The following is a 19,367-nucleotide window of genomic DNA, read 5'->3' on the forward strand; positions in this document are numbered from 1 at the left end:
GAAGGTTAAATGTCAGTAGCCTGATGATTAACCCAGGGAGAAAATATACTGCCTGTTTAAAAAATCAATCTGGTGATGAAGCACTACAGGCTGAATTACTCAACAACACATGGCAGATTAAGATTCAACTTTTATAATAAAGATATCATATTACCAATAATGACACAAAATAGTCTGTGAAAGTCACTGATGTGTGGTAGAAAATAGAGAAGGAACATTATGGACAACATACAGGTAAATAGATAGTGAGAAACAAACACAGAGACATGAAAATATAGCGGTATAGACATAGATACTAGTAACTCAGATGGTCATATAGTTTGTGTCCATGTCATGTAATCCTTAAAACATTAGGTGTCCTTCTTTCTTTCTCCAAGGTCTCTGTTAGCAGGATAAACTGTTTTTCTACACTGAATAATAACTTAGTGGTTTATCTGTTGTAGACTTTTGCACATTAGGTGATAAAAACCCATACGTGTTTATGATTTTTTATAACTACTTATAAAGATTAGGAATTAATGGGAAATTAATAACTGGTGCCAAGCCAGACCTCATAAAGTAAATCCCCACAAAAGCCATTTTGTGTCTATGATACATCCTGTCAAAGTTTCCTTTAGCAGCTCAGCTCCTCTGGATAGCCATTGTATTGTATTGTATCAATATCTCAAAGATAGAAGAGAATGTGCAAACCAGATCAGCGCATGACAAGAATATACCTGGAAGAACACAAAAGGGTCATTAATATGTGAAAAGTGTAACCTACCATCTGTTGGTGTAATGCTCACCTCTGTTGCGTTTCATACTGGTTGTCCCATTGCGTAGTATTTCCCAACACAAGTTGCAGAAACAAATAGGAAAGATTGCATTTCAGGCAAGAAAAAGTACAAAGATCCAGATCAAGGCCATGTCCAGAAAGTCCAAGAATCGACCTGTATGTACTCACAAAATTTGCCTTTAACTTGTCCCAAACACACATTCGGCCACGCCCTGTCAAGTTTGCCAACATGAGACACGACTTTTCTCAGGTGCAAGGGACAAAAACAAGTTTTCCATGCATGCAGAAGAAGAGTAGAGTGATCGTCCCTGTTTCCATTGCTCAGACTGCTGAACAGCTGCAAGTACCTGTCAGGAAAACAGCCATTTAAAACAAACTTCCCTGAATCACTACGTGCACAGGGCCATCACCCCATTCCCATCCATCTCTTTCTGTTGTCTGTCTTTTCCTGTCTGTCCCATCCCCCTCTTCCTCCTCTCATCCACTGCTCCATCACGCAGGAAGGACTGGTCTTCCTGAAAACAAGCAGCAGAGCGTGGAAAGGGGCAAGGCCGAGGGGGGCAGGTACGTGGAGGGGGAACAGAGGATGTTTTTGTCATTCCTCTGCCCCTCTGGTTACTGCAGGCCTCACTGTAGTCCATCCTGAGGAAACCGGGCTCACGTCACTCTGGCCGGGCCTTGGGCCCACACGTGCTGCCTGGTAGGGCCAGTGTGACGCAGCCCTGCAGGAGCCCCTCACACAGGGGAGCTACAAAGATGTTCATGCACTGAAACTGTGGAAAGCACCGCTTTTCAAATCATAATAGCATTAGCAAGCAGGATAGAGTCAAGATGAAATCACATGGGCTGTATCTCAGTTTTAATGTGGTGCAGGGAAGGAGTGTGTGTGTGTGTGTGTGTGTGTGTGTGTGTGTGTGTGTGTGTGCGTGCGTGCGTGCGTGCGTGCGTGCGTGTGTGTTTCCCTGCCAGAACAAAAGTCAATAATTTTGCCAGCTAACCACACTCCATTTCCTGTAGCTGCAAACTGCCAAGGCACCTGCAAGTGTGAGAATTCCTCAGCAGGTGGTTTTCCACAGAGCCCCATTGAGTGATTTATAATGCAACAAATAAAGTGTGTGTGTATGCAACTGGTAGATAAAAAGCTTCAAAGACATGGCCAAGCTTTGCACTGCAACATGCCTTCCAGCTAGGCTATATGCTGCTATGTCAGCCACTTGTTAGGTCCAGTTTTGTTGTGTATTCTGTGACTTAACGCCTGATTGCAGAGGCACAAAATCTGTGCATTCTGTGCACCCAGAGTCTGTGCACAATGCCCACAGTAATGAGAAAGTCTATCTTTTTTTTTTTTTCTTTTCTTTTCTCTATCAAAATAAGGTTTTCATTTGACCAGTATTTCAAATGTTGTTTCTCTAATCACGATAAATCAATTTTGAGCAACATTATTTCCATTGCATGCTGGGAAAAAGTTCACTGAATTAGCCTCTACCTTGATACTATTCTTTTTTTTTTATATATATATATATATTTCTAATTTTAGATTTGCACACCAGCAAAAAGGGTTTCAAACTAGTTCTTAGCTAAAGATTTGTTAAGCCATTTGTTACAGTCATAGCCAACTGAATTACCAAAAAAGTAGCATTAATAGCTGGTCAAGTGACAAGTAAAAATGTATTATAGAATATGGCTAATTTAAAACATTTAACGCCCTCAAAACAATGGTCAAGATCATTTTTAATTCAACACAACATAGCTGACCTTCAATTAAAAACATTGTGCCAGTGCCGTTAGCAAAGAGGACCAAATAAAATAAGCTATAGGTCAGCGTGATATCGCTCCTCAACAATAAAAGTTGATTTCTACACTTAATATACAACCAATTTTCAGCCACCTAATTAAATATTTAGTAATTATAATATTACAGCTTCTTAAGCTAAAAGGGTTTCCATGGAGTTTTTCCTCAGTCGATGTGAGGGTCTAAGGACAGAGGATGTTGTTACGATGCCATGTAAAGCCCTTTGAGACAAACTGTTTGTAAAAACGGGCTATACAAATAAAATTGCCTTGCCCTTGCCTTGCCTTAAGCTACAGTGAATCCCAGCTGAAATATTAACATTGGAAGGTTTAGCTAGCAGCAAACATCCAACAACAACATCAACCTAACAACAACCCAATTAATTATCACATTTTAAAATAGCTAGGAGTCACCGGGGACATACTGTGGTATGCACATATAGACCATCTCTGCCCTTTTGAATATACAGTCATATCAGAACAGAGGTCTTCGTAGCATATGAGAACAAGGTGACTGTGAGTGGAGACAGCTCCGTGGAGTAGAGCCTGAAAGTGACAGAGGCCATAATAACAGGATGTTTACAGCCTGCGGAAACATTGCCAGGGACGACCACAGGCAGGCAGCAACTGTAGCTGGAAACACTAGTGAACAGGAAATGCAGGCCAGCCAGGTTCCCTTAAGATGCACCAAATATAACCCCAGCGACTGCTGCTTTGTTTACACACAGACACAGTCTGTTTAGGTAGACTTAAATCCAGTATGACCTTTGACCTATCAAAGGAACAGCTCTGCAAAACACAGTCGTGCAAAAGGCAAGATTTTCTGTCTTTACACACACACGTAGGCTACACATGCACACAAAATGGCTGAAGTGGTCAGCTGCAGGTGACAGCAGACAGAAGGACACTGGTAGTTTCTGACACTGGGGGGGGTGATGCCTATTCACTGCCACCAGTTGTTTCTTTCTGCCCATCAGTGGTCACGTATCACACCAGACTGCAACACCCATCGCAACAGACTCACCACCACCACCATGGCTATCACCGACTTTCTTGCAGCTTCAGACATCACTTCAGCTATTAATGCTTGTAAAGGTGAGGAGGCCATATTGGGGTTAAGTCCTATGTCAGTACATTGCTTTTGCCCAAAGGTGTGAGGCCTTTATTTCACTGTTTCATTATACTTCAGAGTATAGTGATGTTAGTTGTTGTATAGGAAGAATCATTATTCTAATTTACTTGATCAACTTGAGTGTTATCTGTTTGCTTTCAGCCAAGGATTCCTTTAGCCCAAAGATTTTTTTCAAAACTGTTGGTTTATCCAAGAAAACTCCAACAGAGATTGAGAGGGTCTTCAAGATCTTGGACCAAGACAAGAGTGGCTACATAGAGCAGGATGAGTTACAGTTGAGTTGTATACAAATATCCTATGTTCTTCTCTCGTGTATCAAGCTTATTAACTCACTGTGCTGCTGCCTCCCTGCTCTCCTTCAGACTGTTCCTGCAGAACTTTGCCAAAGGAGCGAGGCCCCTGACGGCAGCTGAGACCAGAGCTTTCCTCCTGGAGGGAGACTCAGATGGAGATGGAAAGATCGGCTGGGAAGGTAAGCAGGTCTGAGAGGACCCGCGCTGCTGCATTGTATTTTCTGTTTGTTTGGTTTTTAAGCTTGAATGGTTTACTTGGTTACATTGGTCAAAAGGAGTAAAAGTGTGAAAAGTAAAGTAAATCAACTAAATTTAAGAGCATTTCAAGTCTTTTCTTTAACAAAAATGGTAAACATAGATTCAAGTCAGGCATTACCATATTGGTAACACTTTATTTGATGCCTATCTCTGTAACGCATTATAACCATACTTCTAATGAGTTATAATGCAGTTATAGCACTGTATAACAATAGTTATAAACACACATAAATGATCATAATCCTTTATAACAATAATAATAATAACACACTATAAAGCATTTTATCATGACTTATAAGGTCAGGTAATTGTTAGTAACTCGCTGACAATGCCCAAATCCATAATGTATTATAAATATAGTAATAATGTGTTATAATTGGCTTATAAACGTGTATAACTATCATTGTAAATACTCATAAATTATCATAAAGCTTAATAACAATAAGCATAACACATTACAGAGCATTATAACGCTATTATAATACTTGACTTTATAAGCCATTATATAATGCTCTATAATGTGTTATGCTTATTGTTTTAAAGTCTTATGATGATTTATGAGTGTTTATAATGATAGTTATACACGTAAATAAGCCAATTATAACACATTATAACTATATTTATAATGCAATATCGATGTGGGCATTGTCAGTGAGTTACTAACAATTATAACCTATAATAATACCTGACCATAAGTCATGATAAAACGCTTTATAGTGTGTTATGATTATTGTTATAAAGCATTATGATCACTGAGTGTTTATAACTACAGTTATGCAGTGCTATAACTGCATTACAGATTCCAATATTTTATGTATTCATGTACTGTAGAGCATTGTTTTAGCAGAAGAATTTGGAGAAAAATAACCTAAAAGTGTGAAATTCTGCTTTTTCCAGAGTTTTCTGCGATGGTCAAGTCTTCATAAAGCCTCTACGATGTTTCTTCGATCTGTCGTATGGTGGTGATTCCAGGGTGGACCTCTTTTTATAATGTTTAGCTACAGTAAATGTCATGGACTCACCCATGGAAATGTATTTAATGAAGTAATTAAAGTAAAGCGCAAATTAAATCTTGCCTCTCTGCTATGTGTCTTTCCCTGGCAGAGGAGTTGTATATCAGAAATAATCTACTTATCAGAAATAAATCTACTTTTCACCACCAGGTATGACTGTGTTGTGTTGTTGTCGTGCTTACATCCAGACCGAGCCTGAACTGAACTCTCTCTCTCTCATGCATTCATGTTATATTGAGCACTTGGAGCGGTTCAGCCTTTCTAGGGGTCGGGAGGGGCTTCAGGTTCTCCAATTAATGACAGGAGCAAGTTTCCACCTTGCAAATGACGCATTTGTCATTCTGGCAACTGCAACTTGACAGCATAGGTGGAATAGTAGAATAAGGTGTGAATCATATGTTTTCGCTTGGACATCATGTGCAGCCACATTTAGACTCTTTCATCATTTACCACCATAATTAATTCAGACCAAATGACCATTAAACAAGCTCACTGTGGATAGATAATTTGACCTCTCATACTCTCATCACATGACACCACATACACACTGCAATTCAAAGTCATCACAGTGAAAAATGCATTACAATTGATTTGCAGTTTGTACATTATGGCTAATACAGCATTGAGCTCAGGGCTTCACGCAGGTTTCTCTGCCAGAGTGACTCTTTGATCTTTGTAGATATTAACATTTATATAACTGTTGAGTTTAGTATATATAAACTGTAAGTTATGTAGCCTATGACACAGTGCAAAGACTATTTGCTTTAGCTCATGAAAGCATCAAATTAGTAATAAATGAATAGCTCTGACTGTGTCACATGATTTGCCAAGTGATTCCACTTCGTCACTGCTTCATAGTGAAAACTGTTACAGAACTGACAGTCATCTAATAACAGACCATTTATTAATCTTTTACAGTTTTTCCCTCTAAAAATGCCACTCTCTTTCACACATGTAATGAATATGAATGTTTTTGAGAGCATGCCTGCCTGTATGTTTCACTGATAGTGATATTTAACGATACAATGAACTTATCTTTTAATTTGAAGGAAACATATTGCTGCATTATGTTTCTCTGCCAGTGACTGAGCATTTGTTTAATTTGCTCTTGTAGTAGATGACATCAGGACAGTATTCACTGGCTTTTTGGCACCTTAGTCTTAACCACTGTACACACTTGAAATGTTTATAGTGATTGCAGATGGGGAGGGGGATGGGGGATGGGGGATGGAGGGGGTGGTCACAGGCAGGGTTTTGACCCAGCCTGGCACAGACAGGGGTCTGAGGAGCAGGACTGGACTGTCTGGCAGAGCTTCAGCGGTGCTGGCCCGAGGAGGCCCGAGTGACCCAGCGGAGGAGCTCTGGGACGGGGTAGAGTTTCTGGGCCAGAACATTTACAGGACTTCTGTCGATGTCGCACATTTATTTGCAGCTTTCTCTCAGATGGCAGGCCACTGGTCTGCTGGACAGAGGAGGTGATAGCGGGAATATGGGTCACTTCTATTTCTGCTGTAGCAAGAGGGAGCAAACTCCTACAAAAACATTACATTCTTAACAGGAAGCTGATCTTAAAATATGAACTAAAAGTAATTCACCATCCCTTGATGATTATAAAAGCAGGGAAACATGAGGTTCATCAAGGCGTTCCACAGATTTATCACAAAACTGAATTTCAAATATAAACGTCAGAATATGATGGGAGAGCATCCCTCACTTTCTCCAATTACAGGCGTTCATGGCCTTGCTTAATGGGTTTCAACTCTGCTGTGAGATATTTGTAATTTAATCCCGATATCGAAGAAGGGCAGGAATAGTTACAGTATCTATGGCCGAGTCGTTTGAGGTGAGGGACCTCATTTGACCACAGCAAATGTTAAAGGCCAAAGATTAGTTTTCCGAGCTTTTAAGAAGATTTGTGAAGAGGAAGCAGAGTGAATTTATCTTTTTTTTTAAATGCCAGTGCCTTTTCTGGCTGAGGAGAGAATATGTGAAACCCCCACAGTGATGAGACAAAATTACACTCCACATTTAAGACATTCATTGTATGAACCCAGCATTAAAATGAGAAGTTATTCAACAAACATGAATGATTTCGATATAATTTTTCTGAAAATGTGGTCACTGAAAACACAGGTTCACCTCAACACTGCCACCTGATGTACAATAGGCTCATAACAGCCTGCAGTCGCCCTGGGAGATGATGGGTATGGAAACCCCCCAGGCCTGGACCAGTCACTCTTATCACTTCATTGTTCAGAGCAGAGTGAGACGAGACCCCTGTGTTACTACACAGCCACACGGTGCCGCACTCATGAGTTAAGACGATGATGATGATAATAGAGATGGTGATGATGAGATGATATCCGCTTTCAGTGTTTCCTTAAATAGCAGCTCAAATAGTTTTATCACCATAAGGAGAAATCATTTGAATGGGTGTAAGAGGCCTGGCAGATGATCCTATGTACGCATACTATAAATTAAAGTTTGAATACCTCCTGCCAAGTCACTCCCCGTCCTGCTACTATAGCGCACACAGTGCCGTGTGAACCTACTGTTTACTCATCATCTTGTGCCTGATTTGTATTATTTGTATCCCCCCTTTTATTTATTTTCACACCCACTGATATAGATTTCATTCACATGAGCAAAATGCATTAAACTCTGCAGATACAGCCGTCCATAATGATGAACTGCTACGTATACTCCACTGCAACAAATTCAGTGACACAAGGAGGCATGAATCCTGAATATTTATTCCTGTTTATTGAAATAATGAGAGAAGATGTTGGAAATGTAGCTGCAGGTCTGTGTTTGGTTTGTTTATACATGTACTCCACTTGAATCTTGTTTGGTGTAACTGTGAGTAGAGAGCTAAGTGGGGCAGTAGACACTTTGTGCTGCTCCAGTTTTATTTTTTGTTTGTGCACTTTCCCAGCTGGAAGGAACATCTCGTGCACATAAATGTTGAGCTGAATGCAAGAACTCACAAATATCATGGAATATATATATTTTTATATAGATTCAAGTCCAAGTTACTGTACAATCTGTGTAAAAATCAAAAGATCTAAGCACACAAAGTGATAAATCTTAAAAAATAAAATCATGTTTTAATTTCTTTCATTTTCTTTTTTTGGTCAGGACATCGCTGTCGTCTGTGATAATCAATCACAGCAACTTGACACTTTTCTGACACTGGAATGCCACCAAAGTCATTGCAGACATTGTCCGGATGCCAATTGCACACAAGCTCGTTTTCACCAAAACTGTTGAGTTCAGAGGGCACGTGTGGGCCATTAATCACTGTCAGTAATTATGATGTAGATGTAGATTAACAGATTATGCTTTGCTACAGGCTACATACACAGCAATATACTGTGTTTCAGCCAGCATCTCTTTATTAATGAACTCTTATGGTTTCAATAAAAAACAATATAAACTAAAAGAACATACACAAGGTATACTATACCAGTTATCACAAGTATTACAATATAAAATTTAAAAAATGTTATATTCCAATGGGAAAACTATTGGATACAATGTATAAACAACTGATATTGGTCCTGTAATAACTCGCATTATCCATAGAAGCCTGGTCTGTCTGATCAGACTTTACAATAAACAATATGAAGGTTTACCTCATCCTTCACTCCGTTTTGCTGTAGCAGATCGGAACTACATGGCCTCAGAGTACGTTTCACTCAAATCAGCAGCGTATATTATTAGCCCTATGCAATATCAGGCACTTTTGCATAGGCTTACACTTAGCCTACCATTTAAGCATCTTCATTTATGTAGATATAAATAGACCAGCTCTGTCTACTGGACACATTTTTTGACCAACTGCTTTGACTGCTTTGCACACAGTGTCTATTACATAGCCTATGCATCATATTTCGGGTGAGTGAAAGTATATAAGCTTGTGAGAGTCGCTGAGGGCTTCACTGCAGTGAGCAGATTCATCAGGTTCATCAGAGCGAATCCACTCTAGCCTTAGAGGTAACCCAGAGGTGAGTTTCACTGAAGAGCTGCAGACCTTTAGCCAAGACCTCAGCCTGACTCGCTGAGTGGGTTTCAGGGCTTCAACTTCATGCGACGGGATATAAACCGAGGAAAGGGCTGCACAGGGCCAGATTCTGAGCATCACAGGCTAAGAGTTTGGCTTTGGACAAACTAAGGAACTGAATGAGGAAAAAAAATCAATCTGCCATCCAACTACAGCTGCAAAGGACCTTTTGCCTTGGAGGGCTTGATTTTGGGGAGGAAAAAAAATTGGACTACCTTTTCTGATCATTTGTGCCTTGGAATACTCAAAGAGAGGAACCGTGAAATACAATGCATGGCATAATGGAGATTTCACGTATAGCTTTGTAATTCGAAACAACTGTAATTTTTTAAGTGCAGTGAGGAAACCTGACAGGGTTAGATGCAAAGTGTGTGATTTGCTGCCGCTGAACTGATGAAGTGATGACTTGTCCTCTTCTCTCCTCCCTCAGTTAAAAATGGCATTCGCCGCAATTCTGAAGGAAGCTGACATCACTGCAGCCCTTGCAGCTTGCCAAGGTAAACCCCACCAAAACCGTCACCACATACGGTATTAAAACATGATAGTAGCTGCATGCGCACAAAATCATGCACTTAGGCAAATCAGCTCTGCAAGAGAGGGCCTGGACTTCTACATGTCTCATTTGTAGCTGAATGTCTTGCTGCATAATTAAGTTGCCGGTGTAGAGTCACCAGATAACGGTATGACCTATAAGAGTTCCTGCCTCCTCCATCTTCCCTGTGTGTTTAACACTGAGGAATCCTTTTTAAGCTCATCTCAGATCAGTGAGGCAGCAGACATGCAGAATGTGACTTATAGAAATGTATAGAAAATGCCCTAGAATAATAGCCTAGAAATCTAGATGCACCCTAGCGGCAGCAAATATATTTGCTCTGATATAGTCTGGCTTGTCAGGCTAGAATAAAGCATGCATCTTTATTTGTACTGTATAAAGAACAGCTAAAATGAACTGGAGATGAATAGAAATCAAATGCTTTGCATCTTTGCATGTGCACTTTCCACGGTGTCTGACACAGTCCTCTCTGTGTCTCCTCTCAGCTGCCGACTCTTTCAAGTACAAGGAATTCTTTGCTAAGGTCGGCATGGCAGCCAAGTCCGCCGATGACATCAAGAAGGCCTTTGCTATCATCGACCAGGACAAGAGTGGCTTCATTGAGGAGGATGAGCTGAAGTAGGCATCCTCTCTTAGATTTAATCTCAAGCTCCTCGGGGCTCTCGTAGCACAGGGATCATCTTTCTTTGGCCCACGGCGACTTGAGCATGATGTCAGCGGCTTAAAGCATCTGAGAATATTGGGCTACCAGGTGTTCTCCTCACGAGTAACTCTATATCTGCTCCCTCCTCTGGTGTCTCGTGTTGTAGGGCGACAAAGACCAGAGCTGGAATCAGAAGGAGCATAGCTGGAATTTTCTGGGCCAGATCAAGTGCATTTAAATTAGTTTCACAGTGAGAAATCCTGAATGATCTAGAGCTGTAAAAAAAAAAAAAAAAAAAAAAATCCAGTGAATAATCAGTCAAGATTTGTAGACAGTGATTTTTGTCAAAACGTTTTGAAACCGATAGAGAAAGAACAGTATCTATCAGCTTTAATCTGCTCTAACATGATTTATTCATCACTTTGTATTTCTCTGTGTTCTCCAGGCTGTTCCTGCAGAACTTCTCTGCCGGTGCCAGAGCTCTGACCGACGCTGAGACCAAGGCTTTCCTCAAGGCCGGTGACTCTGATGGTGATGGCAAGATCGGAGTTGATGGTGAGAAACTTGCTTCTTTTCTTTCTTTCTTTTCTTTTTCTTTTTACCACAAATGATGAATCATATCTGTTGGCCTCAAACTAAATATTGATCTTGAAGTAACACTGGAATCTCTGCCTGTGCTTGTCTCCCTGCAGAGTTCGCTGCCATGGTCAAGGGTTAAAGGAAAACACTGACCAACAACTTACTCCACTACTCCAAAGGAACAACTTGAGCCAAGACATACTCCTCCTCATTTCTCCTCTTCCCGCTCACTCTCTCTCTCAAATCACACCACTTTTATACACTTGACCTTTCACCCCTGACCATAAACTACCTGCTCTCCCTCTCTCTCTAACTCTCTCTCTCTTCCTGGCCATGCTCAGATCTTTTCTGTCCACATTGAATGTACCTAAGTGTATAGCATGGTTGACTTGTGTCTTTTCTCTCTCTCTCTCACTTCTGTCGTCGTTTTAGTCTGTGAGTTTTGCGTACTGTGAGATCAGTGATGATGCACTTTTGTGGGAAACGGACGGACGATGAGAAAGCAATAAAGGTTCTTTTTCAATAACTCAAGTCTGACCCTGGTCTTCAATATGCATAGAAAACTGCAAGGAAAACCAAAGAAGGAAAGAAATGCCTCATAGAGGAACCTCTTTACTTATACCACAGGATATGACCTGTGAAGGTGCAGTAACAGTTGAGGAATTTATATCAACATAACACTTACAGTTTTTCTCGATTGCTAAAACACATTTCTCGAAAGCTTCTCTCATTTTCTCTAAACTGTGAACACAAACCCCAATTTTCAAGCTACATTCACAAAACCTCAGACTCTTCTTGCAAAACCAAACTTTCACCTCAAAACAGTTCAATCTGTGCCCAAAACTGAACTATGTTGTCAAATCGTGCCCCGAGTCAATCAAAATTAAAAACACTACTGAGCAGCCACTAAACACTACATAGACAAATAGAAAACACAATGCTCAGGACATGAAGCTGTAGAAATAAATGTTTATCGTTCACTGTAGGCTAAATGCATGTTGCAAAACAAAAAACCTGTGCTGTAGCAAACTGTAGCACTTCTCTCCTTCCCTTTCTTTCACCCTCCTCCTTCCCTCTCCACATCCATTTCATCCCCTTTTCCTTCCTTCTTCTTTTTTCTTCCCAGTTCATCCCTCCCTCCCTCATCCTTTCTTCCTTCACCCTGTCGTCTCTCATCTTCTCCTCTTGCAAAACAAAAAACCTGTGCATTTAGCACTTGTAGTACATAGTACTGTAAAAAAAAAAAAAAAAAAAAAAAAGAAGTACAAAAACCAGAAATCTTGTGCATTTACACGTAGCACTTGTACAGTACAAAGACAAACAGAAATCTTGTGCATTTAGCACTTGTATACAGTAAGCCTACGTAAAAATAATGTACAAAAATATAGAAATGAGAAGTGCACAACTCAGCCACAGCATCATTTCTCTGTACTGGATCAGGCCACAGGACTTCATCCTGAACTGGCTTACAGTATATGTGCCCTCACATCATTGGACACAAGTGTTATCAATTTTGAGTTGTTGTGTTCAACCGGTGAAACTTGTGCTTTACTTGTGTTTGACTTTTGCCACCTGTGCTCAGCATTATGCAACACAGGTGCATCACAATGAAAATGTGTTGGTAAGATGTGTCTAAACAGGTGAAAAGTGCTGATGGTTTTGCCAAAAGAGTGACTGATTCAATCAGTGGGTTCAGGCAACTGGGAATTTGGTTCAGACAACAGGGTTTAGTGTTTTAGCAATTGAGAAAAAAAGATGTTGAAGTAAATCTGACCTAAAGATAACAATGGTCTTTGAATCAATCCGCAGTTGAGACATATGCAAACTAATCTAAATAAGTGCATTTTTATAGAAAATTCTGGAGGATACTACTGTCAAATTATCATAAATAATAGGTTTAGTCCACTTAAATCCACACTACATGACCTCAACACTCATTAGAGTGGCCTTTAGTACAAGTGAAGCAAAAACGCATAACATTTAGTTAAAAGGCTACCATTGCCACTAAATAATGTAAAAGAAAAAAAAAGAATGTGGAAATGAGCCAGACAGTCACTGTGTAATGTGCATTGTACCGAAATATTGACCTGTGGTTTGCTATTATTATCCACCAGAAACTGTAGCAGAAAAGCCCTCAGTATATAATATCTAACAAAAGTCACGTTTATTGCTTATGAATTCAATTTATTCATTTGTAAAAAGAGAGATGCTGCTGCTCTCCCTAAAGTTATGTAATCACCCTTTAAAATGCCTTTTTGTGCTAACACTAACCAGCTGGGAAGGCATCCTGCTGTGGTGATGTGAGGCCAGTATCAGATTCACCCTTGTAATCTAGACTGGATGCACAAACCACACTCACATGCACCCAACTCCTAATCCGGCCCTCAACACGTACTGTATGAGGTTAAGGTTACCGTGGTGCCCTGCAGTGACAGGTAGCAGCCACAAGATGGCATCTCTCATCTGTGAATGAATCAAAGGGGTTTCAGCTGGTGTTTTACATTGAAACCTTGGAGATTAAGATGTGTGTTAGAATCAGTGGTTTGTTTTATTCCCAAGCTCTGAGTTGAGTAAAGCAGGGGTCTGTGAGACCACACAGTCTAAATCAGAGGTTCACCGCATTTCAAACTTTGAAGAATAATGAGATTTATTCCCTTGGTTCTCATTACAAAAAGACTCCCCTCGCCTCCCCTCCCCTCTTTGCTAATGCTATTAGTGCTGACTGGATTCACCAGAGATGCTGCTGTGTCAGATGGCTGGAAAGGTTTCCCTCTGCAACAGACTCATCAGTTTAGAGTGGACTGTTGCCACGGTGACCAGGTGCAACACCACAAAAAAAAAAAAAAATCACCGACACCCTCACCTCACAGAAGGTCAGAAGTGTGTGTGGTTGTCCTTCTTGCTTTTTTTTGTGTTAAAGCATTTCCAGACCCATTATAAAACTCAGAACTGACCCTTTATCTAACCTCCATTATAAATCAAAGGATGGAAACATCCTAAAGTGTTTTGGCAGCAAAACAGCCTACTTAAATATTAAACATCTAAATATGCTGTTGTCTTTGGTAAATTTTATGATGAGGAGACAGTTCTGCTTTTAGTGCACAATCCAGACAAATATCCAAACTGGTAATAGGACACTAAAAAGAAAAGATGCCAAAGCATTTCCCACCAATTGCAACTGCCAAATGGGCTGTGTTCATCTTAGGTCAAATCTATACCAAAGTCCTCTTTGAACTTGTTACAGTAACTTGTCTGCAGTTTTACAGGTAAATAAAATGTACCCCGGCAGTCAGGTTTTGAGCTTGTAGCCAAACATTAGTGCAACACATGACGAGGACAACAATCCTCTGGTGAGTCATAAGATGATTTATGACCTGCTGCTCCCTATGGTCATCTGAATTTAGGAGATTATTCACTAAAACCAAAGACAGAAAGGGGACCTGATTAAATTTCACATGTGTGTAAGCTCTAACATCCACCTGCACAGAGAGATAGAGAGACACAGAGACAGAGACAGAGAGAGAGAGGGAGAGAGAGAGAAAGAAGGGGAAGGGAGGGGAGAGAGGGACACTGTAACACGAGGGAAAAGTTGATTGGACCAAGTTATGACAGTGACGGGGAAAGGGAGAGAGCAGCGTAGAGCGGATACAAACAGTAAAGGTTAATTGGGCAGGTGAGCAGGTGAGGAACTTGAGAAGGAGGCGACTGGTCTGTGGGAAAATTTGATCCTCCAGCATCAGTCGGCGCATCCAGCTCCAGTGTGTATATAAGAGTGAGCCAGCTGTCAGGGGCCACCACAAAGCCTTATCTGTCATCTGCTGCTGCTGCTACAGCTGCTGCTTTGGACCTGGACCGAGAGGAGCCCGAGCCAACAGCGGTGAGTCCCACGGCTGCACCAGGAGACTCTGGGTGCAGGTGTTGGCCAGGTGTGCTGTCTGTCTGGGGGATGGAGCTACAGCAATGGAACTATTTAGGCTACTTTCAGCTTTTCTTTTTTTCTTTTTACACTGTTTCAGGGGTTTACTCAGGTATAGAAATGATAAAACATTCTTAGACAGTAGAAAGTCTTTATTTTTACCAACAAATCCTTTACAAATATGATTGTAAAGGTGTTTAAGCTTTTAGACCAATGATAGGATTTGTTTTTAGCTCAAAAACATTCATTCCTCTAAACTAAATGATGAATATATCATTTAAAACAGGTGATATTTGGATTCCTATCATTTCTGTGAACTTTAAGGGACTGTATGGAAATTACTTGCAATGTCAGAAAGTAACATTCTTGATTTTTGTTTTTATTTTGTTGTTGTTTCTAGGTCACGCTCTAGCAGGCTTAAACATTTAGCAGCTCCAAAGTGGAGAGGTGCTGTATTTACAGTAATTGCTTGGGGAATAGTGCAAAATAATTCCAGGAACACTGCAGGAAATCTTATGTTTTTATTAATTTAAAGATTGCTTCTCCACAATTACACCCTGCTCCCCAATCATTTATGTGCAGTCCCTATATGCCAATTATGTTGTACAGCTCAACCAGGCCAATTAAGCAGTTCAAGGGCAGCAAATAGTCTCAGTGATTAAAGGGCCACCAGGGGAAATCATATCAGGAGCACAGTCGATAAAGAATGGATCATAACATACTCAATTAGAGATTTATGAAATGAAATATAGGTACAAGGGGGGAAAACAGTGTAGCTCTTGAAATATTACCAAAACACATTCTCTATTTTTTCTTTCTGCATTTTAAGTATTTTTGCTAAACAATCACTGTGGGAGTCTTGATGAGATCATAATATTAACCTAGAAAAAAAAGAGCTAATCCAGCTTGACACAAAAATGGGACCGAGTTGCCTGAAGTAGATGAAAAAAAAAATGTGTGTGACAGAGAAAGAGGGAGAGTGTGTGTGTGTGTATGTGCGTGTGAATAATTTACTGACCTGTCCTTTTACACTGCAGGACCAACATGTCGCTCACCTCCATCCTTTCAGCTGAGGCCATTGAAAATGCTGTCAAGGACTGTCAAGGTAGGATTTCAGCACACACACACACACAGGCCCAATCCCTGCTCTGGCAATTCTTGGAACTACTTATAATCAATTGAATGCACGGTCCAAAGTGACTGATTTGAACAAACTTCTGCGGGATCAAAGCTGCAACTAACTAAATAACTAACTAATGAACTTATTTCACGTCTAATTTTGATAAAACGTTGAACTCTTACAGAAAGGTTTGTGATCTGCATTGTTTTCATTATTATGCAGTGTCCTCTCCTCATATCCAGGTTTAAATGAAGGGTGATGAAATCTGAATTTGGAAAGGTTTCTGATCATCTGTTTTTTAGTGGACGCCTGTGTCTGCCAGCTTTAAAAGATGAAAAATCAGAGTTGGAAAAGCTGCCACCTGGACAGCAGCCACAACATAGCCACAGTTTTAATCTGCACGTCAGCTCCCACCCTGGTGGACCTCGTGGCTCAGCTTTCACCCCATCATTCTGTTCTCTTATTTTCTCATTACATTCATTATGCCTCAATGTGATTCCAGCTCCGGACTCATTCTGCTACAAGAAGTTCTTCCAGCTGTGTGGCCTGTCCTCAAAGACGCCCCAGGAGGTCAAAAATGTCTTCCAGATCCTCGATGATGACAACAGCGGCTACATCGAGGAATCTGAGCTCAAGTGTGTGACATGACCCCGAGATGTTCACGTTCCTCACCTACAAGCTGTTGTCCCCTTTTCCTACATATTCACAGCTTATACAATAATATGTTAGTGCTCTAATTCTTATCACTACAAGTCACTGGACACATCCACATGGCTCATTCTTATTTAAAAGTTACTGTATTAATGGAATAATTCCCATACAGATTTATCCTGAGCCACAGAGTTAAGTATACAGTCTGCGTGTATTCTTGTGTCTGACAGAGAGAGATTTAGGACGATGAATTGCACAGTTGTATTATTGGAATGGCACCATTAAGCCGTTTCCTAATAATCCACCATGGACAAAGTGTTATGGTCGTATCTGTGTTATGTAATTCACCTTTGTGTACCAGGAGCTGTGTGTGGAACTGTGTAGATTTGGAATTTGTGTGTTTATGCGCTTTTTGAAAAGTCAACTCAAACATTACCTGTGTCTTTGTGCATGTGTGTGTCCAGGTACTTTTTGCAGCGGTTCGTCCCGGGTGCACGGACACTGACTGAGGCAGAGACTAAGAGCTTCATCTCAGCAGCTGACGATGACAGTGATGGCAAAATTGGAGCAGAGGGTCAGTGTCTGATTTCTCGGATCCTTATTTCTAAAACTCCCAATGTAGGCAGAAATTATCTCAGTGGTTGGATTAAATCTGAGTGGCTCAGTGCAGTTTAGAGCAGTTTTACTCCCCTGAGATCACAGATCTTAGAACATAGTGGAGATGGTTTTAACTCAGTGCAAATGTATATATTGAATGTTGAAATTAAAATGCCCTGTGCTGTGTCAGGGTTCTTTACTTACAGTGAATAGACCAGATAGAAACAGCACAACAGATCAATATTTAAGCATTTTGGTTTCATCATGTTGGTGCATTTAGGGTCTTTGTTTAATCACATTGCTTCAGCTTTGTCAGAAATCGCATGCACTGACACTAGAGGTCAATGTGTGTGTCAGTTTTGCCCATTGTCCGGTGAGGACAGCAGTCGGCATCAGAGGTCAGCTGTGTTGCATAAAAGGATCAAATGGTTGGACAAAAAAGAAGGGATTATTTTTTGTCTGTTGGTTTGTCTGGTCACTCAATTAAAGGTCAATTAAAGGTCCCAGTCCCAGTTATGCATGCAGGGATTTTGCATATGGTTGATGCTATTTTTTGGGGGAGATTCACATTCATTTCAACATAATTTCTTTTTCTCCTCTAGAATTCCAGACAATGGTCCTGTCCTGAGTTTTGCAGATAAAGAGGTCTCAAGTCTTCAGTCACCTCCCCACATCTGGAATCAAGTGAACCCGGCTTCCATTACCTGGTCCTTTTCTACTAAATTACTCAAATCTGTGTGCATCGGTTGTTTTTAATTGACCTTTTGTCTATTTAAAGACAACAGAGTTTTAATTTGTCTTTCCACTGTGTTGGCCCATGTATACTTGTCTGTGCACATCCCACCTCTGTCAATGAATGAGATGAATAAACGTGGAAGCATACATTGCCTCTTAATGCCTGTCACTTGTTATTCATTAGATTCATAATGCAAACTTTATTCTTATTTGAAAATAGAGCACGTTGTAAATACTATTGTTTATTATTAAGTTAAAATACAAACACTTAATATTAGATTAAAAAAAATTCACAAGACACATATACCAAGATGACTACCAGAGGCAAGACTTTCAAGCCTACACTAATGTTAGTGACAGAGTGCAACTTGTGAATACACAAAACAACTTTAGACACTAAAAGAAAAGAGAGGATGCTTTGATAAATAATTAAATGAATAGTTATCATTTGACTTGATGCAATGTGTAGTAAACAGAAAAAACTGTATCAAATGAGTATGTGTCATGAATACATTTTTACTTTAAAGGTGAACTATTATGTTAGCCAGGTCGCTTTTCCGCTGTTAACCCTCCTCTCGGCCATGTGCATTTGTTGAAGCCGGCGAGAAATCAATCAATAGAGTGATAGATATGTTATATATCATATATGATGTTACGACGTGTATATTTGTGTAGTCTTATCTGTCATAAACAAGAGATACAGGTTACGGGGTGTGTTTGTGTCGCGGTGCTGCAGAGACGAGCTGGGACACCGGGACAGCGGCATGTTTTCAGCCAAGAGACGCAATAAGTGACACACACGTGGAAGGCAGAGAGCCTCCATTCTCTTTCATAACAAGAGAAGCCATTTATTAAACCATGAAAATTACTGCAAAGCTATTTAATTAGGGTAAAAATTAAGCATAGTTAAGCTACAAATCCTGCATAGTTCCTCTTTAATACAGGGTCAGTTCTCCAGGTTACACCCACAAACACTTGGTTGCCACAGTGTGTTTTTATGCAATGCCAGATTAATTCTATAATCATAAAATCAGGGCTCTTTGGGTGCCATATCATCTGTTGGAGGACTTGTTCTTCTTGTCCCTGAGGAAAGCTCTTTCTGATTATGACTAGCCTGTATGTTTGGGTCTGTTGTTGTTTTGCCAAGTGAATTTGAGACTGATCAGATGCCCCCCTGACCAAAAAGTAGGCCTACTTGAACTTTTAATTTCCAGGTTATCAGGAACATAAAATCTGAATTTAAAAGTT

General features: G+C 40.3%; 3 protein-coding genes across 3 annotated transcripts; all 3 read left to right on the forward strand.

The window, feature by feature from the left end:
* The first annotated feature begins 3,009 nt into the window (after nt 1-3,009).
* LOC311002672 (parvalbumin, thymic-like) lies at nt 3,010-5,309 on the forward strand. The gene is made up of 4 exons (XM_083994100.1): nt 3,010-3,661; nt 3,840-3,972; nt 4,061-4,170; nt 5,147-5,309. The coding sequence occupies exons 1-4, from the start codon at nt 3,502-3,504 to the stop codon at nt 5,173-5,175; spliced, it is 432 nt and encodes a 143-aa protein (XP_083850226.1). The 5' UTR covers nt 3,010-3,501; the 3' UTR covers nt 5,176-5,309.
* Nucleotides 5,310-9,096: 3,787 nt separating this feature from the next.
* Nucleotides 9,097-11,626, forward strand: pvalb3 (parvalbumin 3). Its single transcript, XM_083994101.1, has 5 exons — nt 9,097-9,269; nt 9,756-9,822; nt 10,364-10,496; nt 10,967-11,076; nt 11,214-11,626. The coding sequence occupies exons 2-5, from the start codon at nt 9,762-9,764 to the stop codon at nt 11,237-11,239; spliced, it is 330 nt and encodes a 109-aa protein (XP_083850227.1). The 5' UTR covers nt 9,097-9,269; nt 9,756-9,761; the 3' UTR covers nt 11,240-11,626.
* Nucleotides 11,627-16,060: 4,434 nt separating this feature from the next.
* pvalb9 (parvalbumin 9) lies at nt 16,061-18,012 on the forward strand (the record flags this gene model as incomplete). The annotated part of the gene is made up of 4 exons (XM_083994102.1): nt 16,061-16,121; nt 16,639-16,771; nt 17,252-17,361; nt 17,987-18,012. 4 exons carry the CDS (start codon nt 16,061-16,063, stop codon nt 18,010-18,012), a joined length of 330 nt encoding a protein of 109 aa, XP_083850228.1.
* Between the last annotated feature and the right edge of the window lie 1,355 nt (nt 18,013-19,367).

The sequence above is a fragment of the Trachurus trachurus genome (genome assembly GCF_905171665.1).
Source record: "Trachurus trachurus genome assembly, chromosome: 19".
Lineage (NCBI taxonomy): Eukaryota > Metazoa > Chordata > Actinopteri > Carangiformes > Carangidae > Trachurus > Trachurus trachurus.